Source organism: Ceratotherium simum, chromosome 22 (assembly GCF_057802395.1).
Source record: "Ceratotherium simum simum isolate JZ-2026a chromosome 22, ASM5780239v1, whole genome shotgun sequence".
NCBI lineage: Eukaryota > Metazoa > Chordata > Mammalia > Perissodactyla > Rhinocerotidae > Ceratotherium > Ceratotherium simum.
The window spans coordinates 11,889,604-11,910,862 of record NC_141921.1 but is presented as its reverse complement, the minus strand read 5'-3'; the positions used below and the strand labels follow the sequence as shown (position 1 = coordinate 11,910,862).

Sequence of the window (21,259 nt, the reverse complement as noted above, 5' to 3'; positions counted from 1 at the left end):
TAATTGTATAATTATTTTCTGTTTTAGGATAAAAGAGAATTAGTAACAATACTCCTGCTACAACTTTAGTTCATCAGTGAAGAAGGACTGAATGTATGGAAGGTGTTAGACCTTCTATAGATGATGGAAGTGAAGGGTGTAGTACCAATTGTGCAGGTTTTCCGGTTGCAGTTAAAGTAGACCTGTTCATGGGAAAACACCGTAATTAAGATTAAGTATAAGAATTTGTTGGAATTCTCATGTGCTTGAATAGAGAAGGAGTCATGCTATTGCTATTGCTATTGCTATTGCTATTGCTATTGCAGAGCCAAACTCTCCAATTTGATTACAAAAAAGTGCTTGAAGGGCTGCTGGATTAGCATCGGTTCATCCACACCATCATCCAGTTAACAGAAATGACATCATTTCCTCTCCTTCTCACCCAGTACTTGAAAGAGGTTGTTAGTGGAAATTAAAGTTAGTACTGTAATAAGAATAAAAATAAATATTAAAAGATTTGGCTAATATTAGGGTCTGGATGTACATATTAAATCGAGAATTCCATTTGATCATGTAACAAAAAAGTGCTACTGAACGGACAAAATTGGAATATATAAACTAGACTGTGAATTCCTTGAAGTCAGAGTTCATGTCTGTTCTGCCTGCAGCTGTGTCCGAGGACCTAGCATCGCACCTGGCTCATAGTAGGTGCACACTGAACATTTGGTTAAGAAACTGATGAGTGGAAGGTTGGTATGTACACGGCCATTGTCACTGTCAGCTGAGAATGCTTTTCTCCCACTGTTTTCTAAGGTGGATCCTCCACAGTTAATCAACTCTGGTGGCCCAGGTCTAAGCTCTGCCCTCATCCTTTGCCCTCCCCACAGGTGGGTGGGACAATTCTCTCCTGACTGACCTGGGCTGGGTGCTCAGGGGAGGTCAGCAACAGTCAGGGAAGTCAGCGCTCCTGAAGCCTCTGCACCATGAGTGCCTCTGTGCTGAGCCCCACCAGACCCCTGGGCGGTATCTCTGGGCTCCTGCAAGTGGCCTCCCTGCTCGGCCTGGTTCTGCTGCTGCTCAAGGCAGCCCAGGTCTTCCTGTGCAAGCAGTGGCTGCTCAAAGCCGTCCAGGAGTTTCCGTGCCCACCTCCCCACTGGCTCTACGGGCACAGCCAGCAAGTAGGAAGGAGAGGGATGGAGGAGTAGGATGGTGGGGTGGGCCAGGGCTCTGAGATGGTGGTCAACAAGCCCATCTAACAAAACCTTGTTGTATGACGAGCATGCAGCCCCTGGGAAAAGCCAGCTTACCTCTCAGGAATCCTGTGCTGGTATTCTCGGATCGGTCAGACACTCCTTCCGCAGGTAGACCTGCAGGCTGACCTGGCAGCCCTGCACTTTAGGACAATGACTGTTCCTTCTTGAATCTCTGCCCTTTCCAAGCTGAGCAGCCTCAGATGTTCTCACAGAACAGGCTTCTAGATGCTTCCCTGCCCCAGTCACTCAACCCCATCCTCTCTGCCTGGCCCTGAGCTTGCCTGGGAACACATACATCAGTCTATGGATCCCTGCCCTGTGGGGTTCAGTCTGTGGAGACGATAGACAGGAATCTAAGAAGGTGACAGGTCATAGGAAAAGAGTCTCACCAGCTGGGCTGGGGACTGATGTCAGATGTTATGGGCCAACTGGCTCGGTTTGCCCAAGACTGAGGGATTATCCAGACTGGTGATTTCAGCGCTAAAACCCTGACCAGTCACTGGCACCCATGAGCAGGAAGGTTTCCAGGACGGCGCCACGTAAGGTGTACTGACGTTAGAGTTGCACCATTAAGAGGATGAGGTGGCCTGCCTGCTCTCCTCCCTCACACCCTGGACTGTGAACTCTTGGAACTGAGCATATAATCCCCTTCTCCCCCAGTACCCTGCAGAGAGCCTGGCACAGAGGTGATTAAATGTTAGGAGGAAATGGGCGGTTGCAGAGAGCTGAGGCCTCTCTTTACTCAGAGAAGGAGGCAACATGATCACAGCAGAGTGGAGCCAAAGATGGGGACCGGAAAGAGCCAAAGCCCCACATGGGCTGGCCCCAATACCTCTCTCTCTTCCCTTCCTAATCTCTTGCTTCACCCTAAGTTACTCATTGTCCTCCCTCCCTGCCTGTGCATTCCAGCCTGGGCCTTTGCTCACACTGTGCCCTCTACCTGGCACGATCTTGTCCCTCACATGTCCATCTACGAAGACCCAGCCCAACCTACCTCCTCCGAGATGTCTTTCTGGGTTTCCCAGGAGCAGAGGGGACAACTTTTTTCCCCCTGGACTCTCCTTCCCATAAAACAGTGCTAACCAGATTCAGCTATTTTTGTCTGCGGTGTCATAGCTGTGAGCTACTTCTGGGAGAGACTGCCTCTGATTCACCTTTGTAACCCAGTAGCCTCTCAGTAAATGATGACTTGATGAATGAGCAAGTACATGAGGAAGACCTTTCCAATGTCCTATTCTGAGTTAGGTCCCCTTCCCCAAAGTTTCCCCAGAGGCTTGGGCATCCTTCCATCACAGCATTAATTATCCTCTATGTCATAGCCTCTTAGTCTTTCTGTCTCCCCAGCTAGACCGGAAGGTCCCCGAAGGTAAGGATCTATAGCCATGCCCTGATTCAGTGCTTAAACCACTGCCTGGCACATAGCAAATGTTCAGTGAATATGTGCTGAATGAAAGAACCTGTCCCACAGTAGGGCAAGTTGCCTCAGAGCTCGAGAACCCTGATTGTGAGAAGGATGCAGGCAGAGATTAGATACCAATGCAGCAGAGAGTTACTTTGAGTTACGTAGAAGCAGTTGAAGTAAAGAAGAGTTGACTAAATGGAACACTTATAGGACCAAATGTCTACGAGAATTCCAGAGGTGATAAAACAAAGCTGAGTCTTAAAAGTTGAGGAGAGGCAGTTTCTCTGTGGCAAAGAGGAGGGTGCTCCAGGTAGAGGGAAGAGCAGGTACCGAAGCCTAGAAGGCTGAGCAGGGTTAGCTGGTGTGAGGAGCAGCCGCAGCAGCAGCACCTTGGGGATGGAGCCACGAGCCCTGGTGGAGTGGCCAGCATGGCAGGAGGCAAGAACAGAGAAGGTAAGCCAGAAAGCAAAGGCCTTTCTGATCCACACTGAGGAGTTTTGAAAGAATATTCCAGGCAGTGGGAAGCTCTCAAAAGTTTCTTTTTTATTGGTAAGTGTAAATGAAATTAAAAAACTAAAAATCAAAATCATAGTTCAACACCATTTTCATATGGAAACATCCAGACTTTGTTCTACAACTCTGTACATATTCAATATATAAAATAATATTATACACACAATTTCGTATTTAATTTTTTCACTTAGCTGTATACATCCCAGCACTATTTCATATTAACAAACATTTACCTGAATACTGAGATAATGCTGAAAATACATAGCAACCAATATGGCAAAATGAAATTAATATATAAATTTGAATTTTAAATGTAATCCATTTATTCTCTAAACAAACAAAAGTGTATGGCAAAACTGGTTGCCAAGTGATACAAGTTGTCATACAAATTGTTGACACAAATGTTTAATGACTTCCAAAAGGTTTACACCGTGGAGTCAATCCCTGACCCACTTTCTCTGGGCAGTTCGGAGTGAGGGCCCATAGCTTCACCAACAATGAGACAGAATCCGGCCTGAGGACAAACCTTGGACAGCCAGCAAAGTCCAGAACAGAGCCCAGGTCATGTGCAACAGTTCTAAACTCTTAGTTCTGCTGATAGATCTAGAACTCTCTACCTGTGCCCATCCTGCCCTTCCCCTCCACTCCAGCACTGAGACTAAAAGGGTTTTATTGATTTATCTTTCCCTTGTTGACTGTTCCAAAAGGATGAGGAGCTTCAACAGATAATGAAATGGAGAGAAATTCCCATGTGCCTGTCCTCGCTGGTTATGGGGAACAAAGGTCCAAGTACTTGTCTATGACCCTGACTACATGAAGATGATCCTGGGGAGACCAGGTGAGAGAGAAACCAGCATCCTGGCTGGAACAGCTCTTCCCTCTTGGGTACACGCCCCTCACTCTGTGAAATTCCAGAGTAGACTGGCAGTTCAGCCATCAATACCTACCCTCTTCCAACCATTCTCCCAGCCCACAAGCCAGCCTAAGGCCAACACTACGCACTAAACCTGAAGGCTTAAAGAGCTGTGGAGGGCTGAATTACTATTTCTCTTACTTATTTTCTTTTTAACCAAATTGAGATGATCTGTTATGTGAATTCCCCCAGATCTCAAAGACACTTTCCTTTGCACACTGTCTTAGGTTTGGCACCTCTAATTGTTGCGTGTCCTGGCTCACGGGATGGCTAAGCCACCACCAATTATAGGAAAACCACAGGCTTCTGTCTTTTCTTTGGCACGGAGGACAGAGCCTGTGTTTCTTGCAGATACACCATCTTAGTCCTGTGGGTGTCCTGCTGCTAGAACACTCAGTCTGCCTTTTTGAGTCCACAGTGACTATCAGGACAGACACAGTCAGAGATAGGAGGCAAGTAGGGGGTGGCTTAAGACCAACTGGCAGCTAACTGACAATCATCAGGAAGGGATGGCAACCAATGGTCTGGGCCACAGCTGCCTCTGGGGGCTGTCAGCCTTGTTTGGTCCCCTCCAACTTCCTGTAATGCCCTTCCTTACCTTTCAGACCCAAAGTCTCACAGTCGCTACAGATTCCTGGCTCCCTGGATTGGTAAGTACACCTAAGTGGGACTCCGGTCCACCCACCACTTTGGTTTGCCAAGAGCTATCTCTTGGGCTCACAGAGAACAACAGGTGCCTGGTCACCATGTCACCACCCTCATCTCTGGATCAAGCCTCATTTCTCTTCTTGTAAAAGACCCTCCTCCTTCCTAATGGTGGTGAGAGCCCTGCTGAAGCTCAGCGTCTTCCACATCTCTTCTCAGTCCTCACCATGATCTCAGCCTGACTTTTATTGAAATCCTTCTATCACCTGCCCCCTACTCTTTTTCGACCTTTATCCCACAGCTGTCACAATCACTTACTATGTACCAGCCATTTGGGAAATCCTCAGTCCTGAAATGTACTGGCCTTTCCTGCCTTTGTCCATGATGCGCCTTCTTCTGACACCCTTAGTTCCTCCCAAGTCGTCCCCAGTTGTCCCTCTGATTCCATCTCTCACCCCCACCACACACCATCTCTGGCCCAGGGTATGGTTTGCTCCTGTTGAATGGGCAGATGTGGTTCCAGCACAGGCGGATGCTGACCTCAGCCTTCCACTACGACATCCTGAAGCCCTACGTGGGGCTCATGGCCGACTCAGTCCGAGTGATGCTGGTAAGTCCATCCCTCTCTCACCTGCACATGTTCACACACAGCAAAACTCACAGAGTCCACTCCAGACACAGGTATCTCTCAGTCATACATCAGACACAGACACCCAGAGTAATGTACTCAGATCCTACTATGAGACAGGGCTCCCCAAAAGTGGATGGGATAGGAGATACCAGCTTAGATAAACTCTTTCTCATCGCCAAGGAAAAGGAGGGTGGATACAGCGTCCACTCTCCTGCCACCTCAACGTCTTCAGCACAGTGGACTAGAGCAAGCCTCATTTCTCAGAGCAGCAGGACAAGCTGACCCTGGCTGGGCTGGGCAGTGGCAGCTTCAGTGGCTTCCCAGGGTGTCACTCAGCTTGGCTCTGGCCTGGAGCCCAGGGCTTCAGAATGGAACTGAGCCACTCAATGGAAGCAAATGGAGACCAGGTGTACACTCTAAGACACTCTCAGGTCTACACTACTTGGACCACACCCACCAATCTGAACCATATCCTGCCATCACATCACCTCCCATCAAGACTGCGATTTCTTAACTGTGCTCAGCTAATGTTTGAGGAATGAAAGGAATTGAAGTCCCAGATCTCCATTCCTTAGAAGCCCCAGTACTGACCCTTTAGGCTTGCTCTTCCATTGACACATTTGCTCCCTAAAGGTGGAATTCACCTGTCCCTCACATCTAGTTCAGCCCCAGGACAGAGAAGATTTCCTCTTTGTCCCCTGAAAAACAACGTTTTCTGGTCTTCCAAAAGGAGGTTATCATTGCAACTTGTTCCTAAAATTCTATACCAATTCAGACTATTATGAGAGACCATTAATTATAAAATAGACGTTTCTGAGAAAATAGGCCTCACATTACAAACTCTTGCTTTATAGTCTTAATTTACTATACCATATCTGTTGTAGAAAGTGAGGAAATCCTTTAAGAATGTTTAGAAAGACAGAGAGAGAGCCTGGCCTTGTCATCACAGGCCTTATGGGGGGGCAAGGGAGGATCAATGTCCCCCTTGCACCACAGGACAAATGGGAGGAGCTTATCAGCCAAGACTCACATCTGGAGATCTTTGGACATGTCTTCATGATGACCCTGGACACCATCATGAAGTGCACCTTCAGCCACCAGAGCAGCGTCCAGACAGACAGGTCAGTGATAACCCTTGTGCTGCAGGGTCTTATTTCTTACACATTGATGTGGACTTACTTGAGAGGTAATAGGACAATTTACATGCTTACAGCACAAATTTCAGCATTGTTCCAAGAGCCCCCAACAAGACAAATTCCATCCCAGACCAAAACTTGACTTAGCCACAGATCCCTGATCCCTCGCAAGGGTAGAAGCCTGGCTGCCCACACCACTTATAACAAGAGAATGAGGGTCTCGAGGGCTGTGACACAGCAATGATAAATGCCTCAGTGTCCTGTCCCCACTGATTGAGGAAATCACCCAGAACCTAACTCCACCTCCAGGTCAGAGGCCTCCCTCCACTCCAGTCTCTTCTGCATCCTCCTCTTTCAGGAACTCCAAATCCTACATCCAGGCCATTGGGGACCTGAACAATCTGTTTTTTTCCCGGGCGAGGAATATCTTCTACCAGAATGACATCATCTACAGGCTGACCCCTGATGGATGCTGGAGCCACCAGGCCTGCCAGCTCACCCATCAACACACAGGTTGGACTCCACCTCCGCGGCTGCTCCCCTCGTTCATCAGGCATATCCCAAGGGGACTACCCCTGAGCTCTCAGATAGAGCTCGGCCCCCTGCTGCCCCATCAGGACCTGGGACACACCCACACTGGTACATCCCTGGTGCAAGGGGTAGGAAACAATACGTTAGGGGGCCAGATGTTGTGCAGGGATTTACAAGTGTCACCACATGGGTGATGGTTGAATGAGACCCCCACCCAGAAGCATTCAAGCAGAGCCTCCATGAGCCATGCTATTGATAGGAAGCCTGACCTGCAATCAGATGGTGCAAGAGCTCTCACCCCTGTGAGCACACCCACTCCCACACTCATCCTGAGCCACCTGGCACCCAGATTGGGGCAGCGGTTGGATGGGGCTACTGTGAGTTGCTCTATCTGGGTACCGAGAGCTCTCAGCTCTGCCTGGGAACCACTGTTTTGGGACAGACCAAGTGATCAAGCTGAGGAAGGCTCACCTACAGAAGGAGGGAGAGCTGGAGAAGGTCAGGAGGAAGAGGCACTTGGATTTTCTGGACAGTCTCCTCTTTGCCAGAGTGAGTGTGTGTAGGAGAGGCCTGAGGCTTAGCCCAGAAGTTCAAAGGAAGTGGCAGACCCTGCACTCTCGCTGTGCGTTCCCCAGATGGGGAATGGGAGCAGCTTGTCTGACAAGGACCTCCGTGCAGAGGTGGATACGTTCATGTTCGAGGGCCACGACACCACAGCCAGCGGCATCTCCTGGATCCTCTATGCTCTGGCCGCACACCCTGCGCACCAGCAGAGGTGTCGGGAGGAGATCCAGAGCCTCCTGGGGGATGGCGCCTCCATCACCTGGTGAGTGCTCAAGAGATGGGAGAGCCTGGCTCACGCAGCTAGAGAAGCACCTGGTCTGCCTGGACCCTGCCTGCACTTCAGGATGGGTTTCGGTTTCAGGGACCACCTGGACCAGATGCCCTACACCACCATGTGCATCAAGGAGGCACTACGACTCTATCTACCAGTACCAAGTGTCAGCAGAGAGCTCAGCAAGCCCATCACCTTCCCTGACAGACGCTCCTTACCCAGAGGTATGAACCTCATCACACTCACTAACCTGAGCACTCTGCAAGAACACAAGGAAGAGCAGAAACCCACGTGTCCCAGAGCAGTTCTGAATCCCTTGGGTCTTGTTTCTTTGTAAATAAATAGATGTAGTTAGGATGACGTGTTTGAAATCTTGGCACAGAACTAGACCCAACAAAAGCTCAATAAATAAATGCTAGTCTTTGAATGTGGGCTCAGGAATTAGCCCTAAAATTCCAATTCCCTGAGATGTGAGGGCTGGAGAGACAATCAGACAGCAGTAGGAGGAGATGTGCTGCTTTCCTTACGGGGTCTAGGAAAATGGGGGAGATGTGGAATCTGCTGTCAAGGATCAGATGGCCCAGTCTCTGAGGACCCCTCAGGTTGATGGTAGAGAGCAGCTGATGACCAGATCTGAGACCCCTGCCATGGCTGGAGGCCACCTCTTAGCTCATCTCCCATTGAGTTTGAATGCCAGCCCTGCCACATCTTAGCTGTGTGATCATAGGCAAGTCACTCAGTCTCTGAGGCTCAGGTGCCTCATCTGAACAATGGTGATATGAGAGCCTTTCTTGGAGGGTTGATGTGAGGATTGAATGAGTTAACGCAATTCCCCAAGGGCTCATGGATGGCACTTGATATATGTGAGTCGTCACTTGAGTTGCTCCAAAAAGTAAGCCTCCAGTTCTTTTTTGCTTCTCAATCCTGGGTCATGGTCATCTCCTCCTAATCTGTGCACATGAGCTTTGCCATGTCCACCCCACCCACCCAGCAGGATCATTCCACTCAGAGTGAGGGGAAGTGGCTCTCATGGTGGCTTCCAAGACTTTCCTGCATGCACATGCCCCCTGCTGGCAGAGGGAGAGGGCCCCACCCCATGGGTATGATCAGTCTTCTCTCTTCTCCTCCTGCCCCACAGGAATCATAATCGGGCTCTCCTTTTATGCCCTTCACCACAACCCAAAAGTGTGGCCAAACCCAGAGGTATGATGGCCATGGGAGGAGGGGATGGGATGATCTCTCCAGACCAACACCTCCTCTCACTCCCACCTCAGGAGTCCTGTCCCCTCATGGATTGAAAGGAGGGGCTTGACCCCACTGTCCTGTCCCTGGTGCTCTCTCTGCAGGTGTTTGATCTTTCCCGGTTTGCACCAGGTTCTGCTCAACACAGCCACGCTTTCTTGCCCTTCTCAGGAGGACCAAGGTGCGATTTTCTGTACCGGAGAGAGAGGGTTTTACTGGCTGCACACCCGATGTTTGTGACCTCCTACGTTCATATTGGCGTCTGTAGTTATGCACTTCTATGTCAGTGTGTGGGGAAGGAGGCATGTGTCTCTATGTACAAAAGAAAGGTAGCATTTCATGACATGCCACAGGGACTTGGACTCCCTGACTTTCCTAATGGCCAGCCACAACTCAGTGTAAGTGCTGTTCCAAAGTTCAGTGTATTCTGTTGTTTTCCACAGTTTAGGAGAAGGACTTTACAGAATTAGAAATTTTCATGAAAATTAAATTTCAGGTGGTTGCTTTTCTCAGTTATCATTAATTGTAACAGGTGTTTTCTCTCTTCCCACATTCACAGTCCAGCCCAGCACCTTTTCTCCTTAATTCTCCCATCTGCCACTCACTGTCTCAGTGATGTTTGCATGTGTCTGGATTTCCAGCCCCTTCCTTGTCCTAACTGTTCAGCCTATAAATGGAAGGTTACAGTAGCCATTGGAAGAAAGTTTCACACCAATATGTGTCTACTCTATTTTTATAGTCTATCCCAGTAAAATTTGATATAATATTCATATAACCATGACAACTTTTCCAGTCAGAAAAATTCTTTATATGAAGTGGGATCTATAGTCCCAGATCCTACATGGTCTAATGTTGGCAAAAATATAACATAATGAGGACAATCAACTGCTTTTGAGAGAAAATCCGCTATTCCGTGTATGACACATGCATTTGAAAGCTTCCTGGTGTGTAAAATACAAAGCACACATGAGACAGCTGTTGAGCTGGACGAGTCCCCTCCAGAGTGGCTGCTGTGAAAATCCTCCAATGCTGCTGAAATCATCCTGTGAAACAGTAACTTCCACAAACATTGAAAGTAGTTACTAGAAACAAGCTTTTTCTGAATCCATAATTCTGTGAATTCTTCAAATGTTGAATCAATTTTCACAGAACAGTCTTTAATCAAACTGTTCTTCCAGAAATTGGCTCTAGGATTTGGTTTCTCCCAGAACTGGGTCCTTCCTCATAGACACTGGCTGCAGGCTGTAGCTGCCACTAGAGGACAGGAGAGTACTAGGCAGCTCAATTCCTAGGTCAGAACTAATGCTACTTTTATTTTACTCCATTCCATGTTTATTTGTTTTTCAGTTCAATTAACTTCATTCAATTATGAAACTATTTATTAAGCCCACCTCTGTGGGCCAAGTCCTATGCTGGGAGGTGGAAATGCAGAGATGAAAGACACTGTCCTTGCCTCCTAGAGTCCACAGTCACGAAACAAATACCTCTACTAAAGATAAACATCATTCATTCATTCATTCTTTCACTCGCTCATTCACTCACTGAGCAGACTATTGGATGTTCCATATTTCTGGCACTGTCCTGGGCACTGCACGATGAGATGTCCTTGAGTAAAACACTAATGGTTCCTTGGGGGTCTGGGGAGGAAGAGGCAGAGTCAGCAGAGGGGGTGAGGGCACGCTGTCATTGGACTTAGCCTTGAACTTGCGGCAGGCAGAGTTGGAGGGAGGCATTCTCGGCCATCTCAACACACGTGGAGCTGGACAGGTAAGAGGTGAGTGAGGCAACAGCCCATAGAGGGCTTTGGTGCCAGCTGAGGCTTTTGGAATGTCCTAGCGGCATAGGAGGGTCTGAGCTGGGCCGTGGCTTCAATGTAGAGGGAGTGGAGGCAGGGAGACAGGAAAATCCAGGTGAGGAGACTGAGGGATGGTAAGGAGGGACATTTCTGGACTAAATTGGAAGGCTACAGAGGATCGTTGATGGAGGGGACGAGGGGCAGGCAGGAGTCGGGCCCATTAATTGGGAGGCAGATAGTACTTTAGGCTGAGGGTCGCCACTCGTGGCCCTCCAGGAAGCTTCTCTGTTGCCATTCTGACTTCCTAACACAACTCCATCTTGTCTTCTCTCTGAAGATCGGGGTCCCTGTTTTGTCTCCCAAGAGGCTGAGGGCCTGAGAGTGTGGCCCAGCCTGCCCCCTACTATGCCCTGACTTGGCCTTAACATTGTGAAACCAGAAACTGTGTAAGGAGTGAGCAAATTAATAATTTTTTAGTGATTCACTTGACTTGACTTGTGGCTTAGAGTACTGACCCTCACCTAACAGGATTTCAGGACTGCTGAGAGCAGAAGTAGGAGTTAGGAGCTAGTCCTGGAGGGAAGTAGGCTTTGTCAGAGGTCAGGGGGAGGGTGTGAACCAAGGGGTAGAGGTGTGTGACTTGTAAGGATGGTATTGGGGCTGGGCCACATACAGGAGAGCCCTGAATGCCCTGTTCCTGGCTCGGGCCCAGTGGGTCAATCTGTGCCCAGCTCGCAGCAGAGTTTGAGGCCACTTCTCATTTTGTTTCCCCTCCCTGGCACAGGAACTGCATCAGGAAGCAGTTTGCCATGACCGAGCTGAAGGTGGCCGTGGCCCTGACACTGCTCCGCTTTGAGCTGGCACCGGATCCCTCCAGAGTCCCTGCTCCCATTCCAAGAATTGTGTTGAAGTCCAAGAATGGGATCTACCTGTGTCTCAGGAAGCTCCTCTAACACTTTTTGGGGACAAGGACAGGCTCAGAGAGACCCTTGCAACCATCCTGTCTTCCTGTCACTCTCTCCTATCCCCTGAGTATCTGTCCACTTCCTGCTTTCTATCTGCCCACTTGGTGATCTAACTGATCTCCTGCCTCCTGCCCATCAGACCATCACCGTTCTCTCTCTCATCCTTCTCCAGGCTCCCTACCTGTTGGTCTGCCTGTCTCTGACCCACCTCCATCTCTGACTGTCACCAAACTCCTCATCATTTGCCTGTCCTCCAGCCTGTCTGTCCTCTCCCTGTCTTTCCCTTTCTGCCCGTCTGTCCATCCCTGTGTTAGTTTCCTTTGCTGTTATAATAATTTACCGCAGCCTTAGTGACTTAAGACAACGCAAATTTCTTCTCTTATGGTTCTGGAGTCAGAAGTCTGAAATGGCTTCACTGGACCACAACCGAGGTGTTGGCAGGGCCATCCTACCTCCGGGCCTCTGGGGGACAATCCTTCTCTTTGCCTTTCCAGCATCTCAGAGATGCATTCCTTGGCTCGTGGATCTTCCTCCAGATTCAAATCCAGCAGCATCTTCAAAGTGTCTGTGCTCTGTCTTCATCTGGCATTCTGCTTTATGAGGACCTTTGTGATTACACAGGCCCACTCAGATAAAACAGGATGTGGTCACTGGGTCCAGGGATTAGGATGTGGACACCGCTGGGAGCCAGTATTCAGCCTGCTGAGTCCCTGTGTAACTACCATCGGTCTGTACTCCCGATCTCTTCTGTGTGTTAACAGTCTACCCTTTTTTCATGCACACCCCCTCTCCTTCTTTCCCACTCCCTGTGACAAAGTTCACAGTGTCCCATGGAGTGGTGTCATCCCTTGGAAGGAGACGGATGGAAGAGAAGAGAGAGAGAAGGGGAGGGAAGACAGAGGAGACAAGGAAGGTAGATAATATCTGCTCTGTGGTGCCAAGACCCCAGCAGGGCCAATCATGTCCCATCACCTCCAAAAGACTCAGGAAGAAACTTTGACCTTCCCTCTAACTGCCCAAAGGGATTTAACATAGAAGGCTTGTCCCAAGAAGGAGCTATAACCATAGATATCTATAGTATAATATGAACTAGGTGTGGTAGACAGGGAGGAATATAGCAAGGCCCATTTGACCAAAGTCCTCTCTGTGTCCTATTGTCTCTAGATGGCCCAACAAACATTTGATTATTAAACATTGACTCTTTACATCTTCTGTAAATGCCTCCTTTCCCCTATGAAAGTCCAGACTCCTGTTCCTTTACCTTAATCTAGAATGACATAGGTGTCTTATTTTGCCTGACTTTCTTTGGAATTTTTCATGCTTATGTGAATTCCCTGTGCCCACATATTAAACTGTTTGATTTTCTCCTGTTAATCTGCCTTATGTCATTTTAATTATTTGACCAGCCACAAGAACTAAGAAGGGAAGGGGGAATTTTCCCGTCCCCCACATGGGAGAGCTTTCTGAGGCATGGCTGTATAGGATGTGATAGAGCAAGGTGTTGTCCTTTGTGAAACCAACTGGCCCTTTCAGGGGCTCAAATAGGCACCAAGATCTACCTCATGGTCAGGTGAGAAGATGGGGTTCCACCTGAGGGGCTAAAGGGAGAAAGCTGTTCCCAAGTTAAGATTTTTGTGTATTTTTAGCAATTTCACACTGTCCTCACCTTGGTCCAGCTGAAAATGGTAAGAAGGAGGTGGGGTGTCTCTGATCAGAATTAGTCCAAGAGAAGCTCAAGGGGTCAAAGTCTTGAAATGAGAGGGCAACCCCACCACCATATCCAGAACACCATTAACACATGTCTTAAGCTATTACTTAGCACTGATGAACAGAAATATACTGTGAGCCATAAATGTAATTTCAAGTGTTCTGGTAGCCACATTTTTAAAAGGCAAAATTAATTTTAATAATAGGATTTATTATACAGAAAATATCATCATTCCAAAATGCACTCAATGTAAATAATTATTAAGGAAACATTCACCTTTTCTTGTACTATGTCTTCAAAATCCTGCATGTGGTTTACATTTCCAGCACATCTCAGTTCCGACTAGCCACATTTTAAGTGCTCAGTAGACACATGTGGCTAATGGCTACCACACTGGACAGAGTATCTCTAGACCTGCAGACCTTGTCTGGCCTCCCGGTGGACTAGTCTGCTACCCATCTAAGTAGGGGGAGACCAGAAATACAATGGTCAGTGGTATTATTTCCACGTTGGAGGTAAGCGTGCACCCATTTAGAAGTTAAGCCAAAATGATTATGTGATCAGTTGTTACTGAGACATGCGGTCCAACTTCCCATTACATGTAACAGATCTTAAAACTAGAAGCTTATGTAAAAGGATATGTCTGTACATGTTGTAAGTGTTTAGAGTTTCAAGAACGTTGAATCAAGGAACTCAGGTATGCTACACACATTTTCTTTTAGCCTCTCCAGATCCTCTGTCCTCCATTTCCCATCCTGTTCTGGGCTCTAAGAAGCTGACCCACATAGTTTCCTGTTGGGTTTTGCCAAAGAACGACATTAATAGGCAAACTGGAGGGTTGGAGGAGAGAGTGGTTGGCTTGTTTATCCCAGGGCCCCACCCTACCAGGCTGCCTCAGGTTGGCTGCAGGCTCTACTGAAGCCACAACTCCTGTCTCATGGCCTTTCCCAGCAGCAGTCTCTCTCCAGGTTTGTAACTCTCCCTCCTGTGTCCCAGCAGACCTAGAAGTGGTAAGCACTTCCGCAGTTGTTTGCTCCATTTTGTTTCTCCTAAACCTTACGCCTACCTTTGTAAATAGCTCCTTTATAAAACTCTCCTCAAATTGCCCAACTTGAGTGTGTCTTCATTTCCTACCAGAACCCTGATTGTTACACCCAGCAAAGGGAGTCTGTGTTGCCAGAATTACTATTAGGAGTCTACACTCTTGCAGATATCTAGGTAAGCGCTTGGTAGAGCTTGTTAAGTAAATGAGTTCTGTACAGAATGTGGCAATTTAGAGCAGGTTGTGTGGCATTATGCCAATCTGTTCATTCAAAGCAAAGAGAAAGTAGGAATAGGGGAAGAGAACAGTTTTCCTTTGGTGGAAAAGTTTTACATTCTTGGTTTTTATGTTTATTTTTGCTTGCTTTGTGACATTTGCCACTTCTATGTGTATCTAACAAAAAGTGACTTACACAGCACTAGTTCTTTGAAGTGCTTACATGTAAGATGGTCATACCTTTGGGTTTTCCCAGATGGCAGGATTGTGGTGAAGACCCCAAACACTGAGAACCACATTTATTCCTGAAAAAGAAAGGAAATGAAGAGATCGCAAGAGAAAGAGCAAGTTGTGAGCTCCCGGTACACCACTTTTCAGTAAGACTTCTCTTCTTAAAGGGAAAGAGCTAGCTCCCGACAGAACTGTGTGTGTGCTGTAGCTGATACCAGCAGCGAAGGACCCGTGGGAAGATGAGGTGTGGTGGTACGTTAGTATTCAAACAATGATCTATTTAATACATGATTCTATCTTAAGGAGCTATTGGTATCATGTGAAAATGGTAAGCCATGCTTAGATTGTCTGCTACTTCTGGGAATTACTTATATATCTACTAATGTACTATTAAGCACCCATGAGAGACAGTTTGGGTGCATAAGAACAGAATCATAGTTCTATCATACAGACCCAATGGAAACTTTCTGTTGGTGCTGTTCATATATGGAAGCTAATGAATTTTGGCAAATATCCATATGGTTTGGAGTTTTTTTAAAAAAGAAAGAGGAGAGAGAATTTGAGGATTCTTTGATTACCAGAAATAATTCTGGTAAATTAATTCTGGATCTGTCAACAAGGTCACAGTAAGTGACAGGTTGTTAGTGTTTGCAACAAACAATCCTGTCAGCTTGTTTCTAAGGGAAAGAGTCAATAGAGCACCAATGGAGATAAGTGAAGTGTGTCTCATGTGACCCCTCTGCCTCCCACTTGCCCTGCTCAGAAACCTGTGTTGTTCTGAAGAGCACTGGACTCCAGGCTTGGTACCTCTGTGTGAGTTCTAGCTCTGCTCATCGGCACATTGGGGTTCTCCAGTGAGTTTTGGCTACACCAAAAGTATTTGAAAATGTTTGTAAACTGCCAAGCACTGTATAGTGTCTGCTGAGATCATGTTCCGTGGGAGAAAAAATGAGAGACTTTGTTTGAAGCCTCTCTGTAAACTATTAAATGCTACACACTTATGAGGGTGGTATTATTATGACCATGAAGCCAAAGACCCTCCTTAGGCCATCTAGATAAAGACAATGGTGCTCATCTCCCATGAAGTCTCATTTGGATCTGAAACTCAGTCAATTATGTGAGAAACAGTGTCCCACAATGGGAGAAACCCTGGGTTGGGATTCTGGCAACATGGGTTCTGGGCATAGCTTTGCTGCAAATGGCTATGTCCCTTGGGGGAAGTCTCTGAAACCCAAATCTGATCAAGGCGTTACCCACTGAGCTCTTAACAGCTGCCCAATCCTAAGCGAACTGTACTTAGGATTGTCTTTTAATTCCTCCAAGAGTTGAGAAACCTGCTGGTCTTCATCACTGTGGTCGCAGGATCCCATGGTTTCTAGGAACCTTTAGGAAAAGAATGCAAAAACCTGCAGGCAAGGAGCATCCGTCTGTGAAGGTAATGAACTTGCAGAGTTCTCTGGAAATGGATGGACTGGAGGCACCAATCGGAGTGACTCCCTGATGCACATTGTGGTTTATGACATCTCACCCAGCTCGTTCCTGTGAGGACAAGGGAGGGAGGGAGGGAACTCATACTCCATAGCCAGTTTGTAAATAGTGATTTTTTTTTCATTTGATGTTTGTTCCTGGGAAATATCATCGTAAGGTTAAAGTCACTTGCTAATTGGTTTATGTAACAAAATGTTAAAATGGGATTTTTCTGCGTTAGGATCAGCTGAGGTCCTAGAGGAAGAGGAACCAAACAGGTGCCAAATATCCTCATTATAAATGGAGGGTGCTAAGCTAATGGTAGAGGATTTGCTAAGGAGATTTCTGAACACCAGTTTTGCAACCCTTAGCTCATCATATAAATCAAGAATGTACGAGGATTGAAGAGAGGAGGCTTAAGAGTTTTGAGAGAAAAAAAAATCCTTTAAAGAGAATTGTCAGAATGACGGAGTGCCATGGAGAATGGAGGAGGTTGCTCCCCAACATGTTAAGCAAAGGGGGGCTTCAGAAGGGTCACTTGGATCATCTTACATGTGCTCCCTGGAGTTTGGGGAGCACTATCCTGATAATAAGGCTGTGACTCAGAACAGACAGAGGGGCAAGGGAGAGCAGCAGGGCAAGGAAGGAATGCTCCAGTGTGTCCTGTAGGCCAATGAATCCACAGGAGGAAGAGTTCCGGAATCAGCTTGAAAGGAACTCTGATCTAGGACAAGAATTCCTTTGCTCCTTGAATCCCCATTGCAAAGTCCCAGTGAGGGAATCCCCAAGAATCCCACAGATGCTCCCATCGAGAGTAAAAGCAAACATTGACTATCCACCAAGCTCAGAGGGCAAGATCACAACAGTACCAGCTCCTTTCTCCTTATCCCCTCTCCCTCTTGGGCCCGTTTCTAGAAGGGTCATAAACAGCAGCTACTGGGCAGGGGAGGAGCTTGTCAGTAAGGAGAAGCCACCACAACCCCTCACCCACCAATGGCTTCCAGACTCAGAGGAGCTGGATGAAGGGAGATGCTCCAAGTGGATGAGAATTTGAAATTTTTATTATGACACTGGTCCAGACACTTAATTACTGAAATGAGGCTGCTCTTGTGATTTAAATTGATGAGAACTCTCTGAGATTCACTCAAGATTACACCCCAGAGATGAAAATAACTTTTCTCACACAGCAAGTTGAAGTGTCAGTGGGAGAAGAATAAAGTCTTTTATTTGCATCCTAGCTGGTCAGTTTGGTTCAATAAAATGACTGCATGTATTTAGTCTATTTGCTTTATTGTATTTTTATTTGCTTTTCTGATTACTTAATTTAAATGCAGGCTTTGGCCATTAGTTAATGTGAAATTTTAATTTTGGACTCTTTCCTCTGCAATCCCAGAATAAAAAGAGTAATTCTGCTTAGCCTGGCACTTTGCACAGTTAAAAAAAACAATGTTGTCCATCTCAGCCCTGGTGCAAAAAGAAGAGAAGACTTTTAACCCAAAGCAGAAGTGGGCTGACAAAGAGCCAAATGGAGACATTGAACAACTTCCCAGCTTTTCCAGAAATTGTTCTTTGCAGTGTGGTTTTATTATCTGTCGAAAAGAATTATAAATTCTCCAAATGCTATGTACAAACTTCATTAAATGTAACTTTAAGGCCACACTGTAGAACACAAACATTTTATTCTCTGTAACATTATTGCCATTTCTCTCATTACAATAAGTGGTAGTTAACAGATCTTCTGGACTTCATGTTCTCATCTGGCAAAGATGTCGTTATTGTTTTCACATTTCACATCAGCCAAACAAAAATGAGAAACATCAATATTTTAGTTGTATATACATCCATCCAAATCAAGGTTAAAATATCTAATTAATGTTGGGAGGTGGTATAGAGTGTTTCCAAATTCAATGAATGAATAAAAAATGACTTATCAACAGAGCATTTTGTACTATATGGATTATACCTGTAATTTATGGTAGGATATGTCTATTATTTCCTCATAAAAAGTGAGATCTCGCATCACATAAAAAGTGATGTCAGCATCATGGCGGAGTGAGCTTTCCCATGAACTCTTCCCCCGACAAGATACAACAAAAGGAACAGTCACAGACCAACAACGGAATCCCAGACAGTGAAAAGCTAGAGCGGAAAGATCCACACTGCTGCACATCTGAGAGCGGAACGTGCTGGGCCCCCAGAGGAAGTGGGGAGAGGTAAGGAGAATTCCTCTCCCTCCCCATCAGATCAGCGATCCTGGTCCGAGCGGCTCCCAGAGAGGGGCGAGGGGCGGCCCTCGGCGGGGAAACCATAGCTCCTTGGACTCTCTCAGCCAGTGGGAAACTCCCGCACAGAGGACTCAGAAGAGCCTCAGGGCTACCATCAACATCTGAGCACCCCAGAGAGCGGATAAAGAGGGGCAAATGAGAAGCCTCCCACGTCAGGGACCCAGAGGACAAAGGGGAGAGCTCCCCCTTCCCCCCAAACCAGACCCTGCAGCTCAACCGACCAGACCAGACCTAGCGATCCGTGGCAGACCAGACCAAGAGATCCGCGACAGACCAGACCAAGCGATCCGCGGCAGACCTGATCAAACGACCGGACCTGTGGATCACAGCGGGGGGGGAAAAAAAAAACTGTGGATTGCAGCAGAAAAACCAGGGCAGAGCGCAGGGGGCTTAGACTACACAGCCCTTTACCGAGATTTCCTGGATGAGGAAAAACAAAACCAACACAGGGACCACAATGCAAAAATATATGACATCATCAGACCAGAAACAAAATGACAAGCACCCAGAAATCAACCCTGAAGACACAGAAATCCATAATCTAAATGACAGAGATTTCAAAATAGCTATCATAAAAACACTCAACGAAATACGAGACAACACAGACAAACAATTCAATGAGATTAGGAGTTTCTTCACAAAAGAGATTGAAATCATAAAGAAAAACCAATCAGTGCTGATGGAGATAAAGAACACAATGGAGGAGATAAAGGAGAATCTGGAATTTTTAAAGAACAGAGCTGACAATACGGAGGAAAGAATTAGCACTTTAGAGGATAGGAATACGGATATACTCCAGATGGAAGAAGAGAGAGAACTAAGGCTAAAATGAAATGAAGAAAGACTCCGAGAAATATCTGACTCTATTAGAAAATGTAACATAAGAATTATAGGTATTCCTGAGGGAGAAGAAAGGGAAAGAGGAACAGAGAGCCTATTCAAGGAAATAATAGCTGAGAATTTCCCAAATCTGGGGAAGGAGCAGGAAATACCAGTAAGCGAAGCCAACAGGACACCTATATATTAACAGACAAAGGCCTTCACCACGACACCTAGTGGTAAGGCTAGCCAAGGTCAATGACAAAGAAACAATATTAAGGGCAGCTAGACAAAAACAAAAAATAATGTACAAAGGAACTCCCATCAGGCTCTCAGTGGATTTCTCAACAGAAACTTTACAGGCTAGAAGAGACTGGAATGATATATTCAAAATACTGAAAGACAAAAACTTTCAGCCAAGAATACTCTATCCAGCAAAAATATCCTTCAAATATGATGGAGAAATAGTAACTCTCCCAGATAAACAAAAGCTAAGGGAGTTCATGGCCATGAGACCCCCACTACAAGAAATACACAAGAAGGCCCTTAGGCCTGAAAAAAAAGAAGAGAAAGGGAATACAAAGCTTGGAGCAAGGAGAAAAGTAGGTAGACAAACTCAGAAAAATAGTAGATCTTTACCGGAATAGGTTAGCAACCACTTAAATACTAAATTCAAAGATCAAAGGAAGAAACTCACCAAAAATAAATTTAACCTCATCACTGTAAACACACAGCCACAACACAAGATAGAATAAGGTATAACAAGAACAACTTAGAAGGGGAAGAGGAAAGTGATTGAATTGACTTAGTATAAGGAAATAGGAGGCCATCAGATAATGGACTATCTCATACACAAGATTTTTTGCCCAAACCTCAAGGTAACCACTAAACAAATAATCAAACCAAAACCACATATGATAAACAAAGAGAAAACTAGAAGAGTCATAAGACAGAACAACCAAACTGAATTGGCAGTCCAAAACAAATGGGACAAGAAACAAAGGAAATGCAAAAGAACCAGAAAATAAGTGACACAACAGCAACATTAAGCCCTCATATATCAATAATTACCCTAAATGTAAATGGATTGAACTCTGCAATCAAAAGATACAGAGTGGCAGGATGGATTAAAAAGCAAGACCCAACAATATGCTGCCTTCAGGAAACACATATTAGCACTAAAGACAAGCACAGGCTCAGAGTGAAAGGGTGGAAGACAATACTCCAAGCTAATGGCAAACAAAAGAAAGCAGGTGTTGCCATACTCATATCAGACAAAGTAGACTTCAAGATAAAACAGGTGAAGAAAGACAAGGAAGGGAAATATATAATGAAAAAAGGGACACTCCATCAAGAACACATAACACTTATAAATATATATGCACACAACATAGGAGCACCAATGTACATAAAGCAACTATTAACAAACCTAAAAGGAGACATCAACAACAACACAATAATAGTAGGGGATCTTAACACCCCACTTACAACAATGGATAGATCATCCAGACAAAAAGTCAATAAAGAAACAGTAGACTTAAATGAAAAACTGGACGAGATGGACCTAGTAGACATGTACAGAGCACTCCATCCAAAAACAGCTGACTACACATTGTTCTCAAGCACGCATGGAACATTCTCTAGGATAGAC

General features: G+C 46.1%; 1 protein-coding gene and 1 pseudogene across 1 annotated transcript; one reads left to right on the top strand and one right to left on the bottom strand.

Annotated features, from left to right (window-relative positions):
- LOC147914053 (cytochrome P450 4X1-like) overlaps positions 1-21,259 on the bottom strand; it is a 197,003-nt pseudogene that overhangs the window by 98,843 nt on the left and 76,901 nt on the right.
- LOC101403723 (cytochrome P450 4A11-like) lies at positions 820-11,828 on the top strand. The gene is given in 13 exon segments (XM_087445992.1): positions 820-1,156; positions 3,845-3,880; positions 3,882-3,985; positions 4,666-4,710; positions 5,188-5,315; positions 6,333-6,457; positions 6,831-6,985; positions 7,446-7,552; positions 7,639-7,829; positions 7,929-8,062; positions 8,977-9,041; positions 9,185-9,261; positions 11,660-11,828. Coding segments are annotated over 13 exon segments (1,530 nt in total). The 5' UTR covers positions 820-962.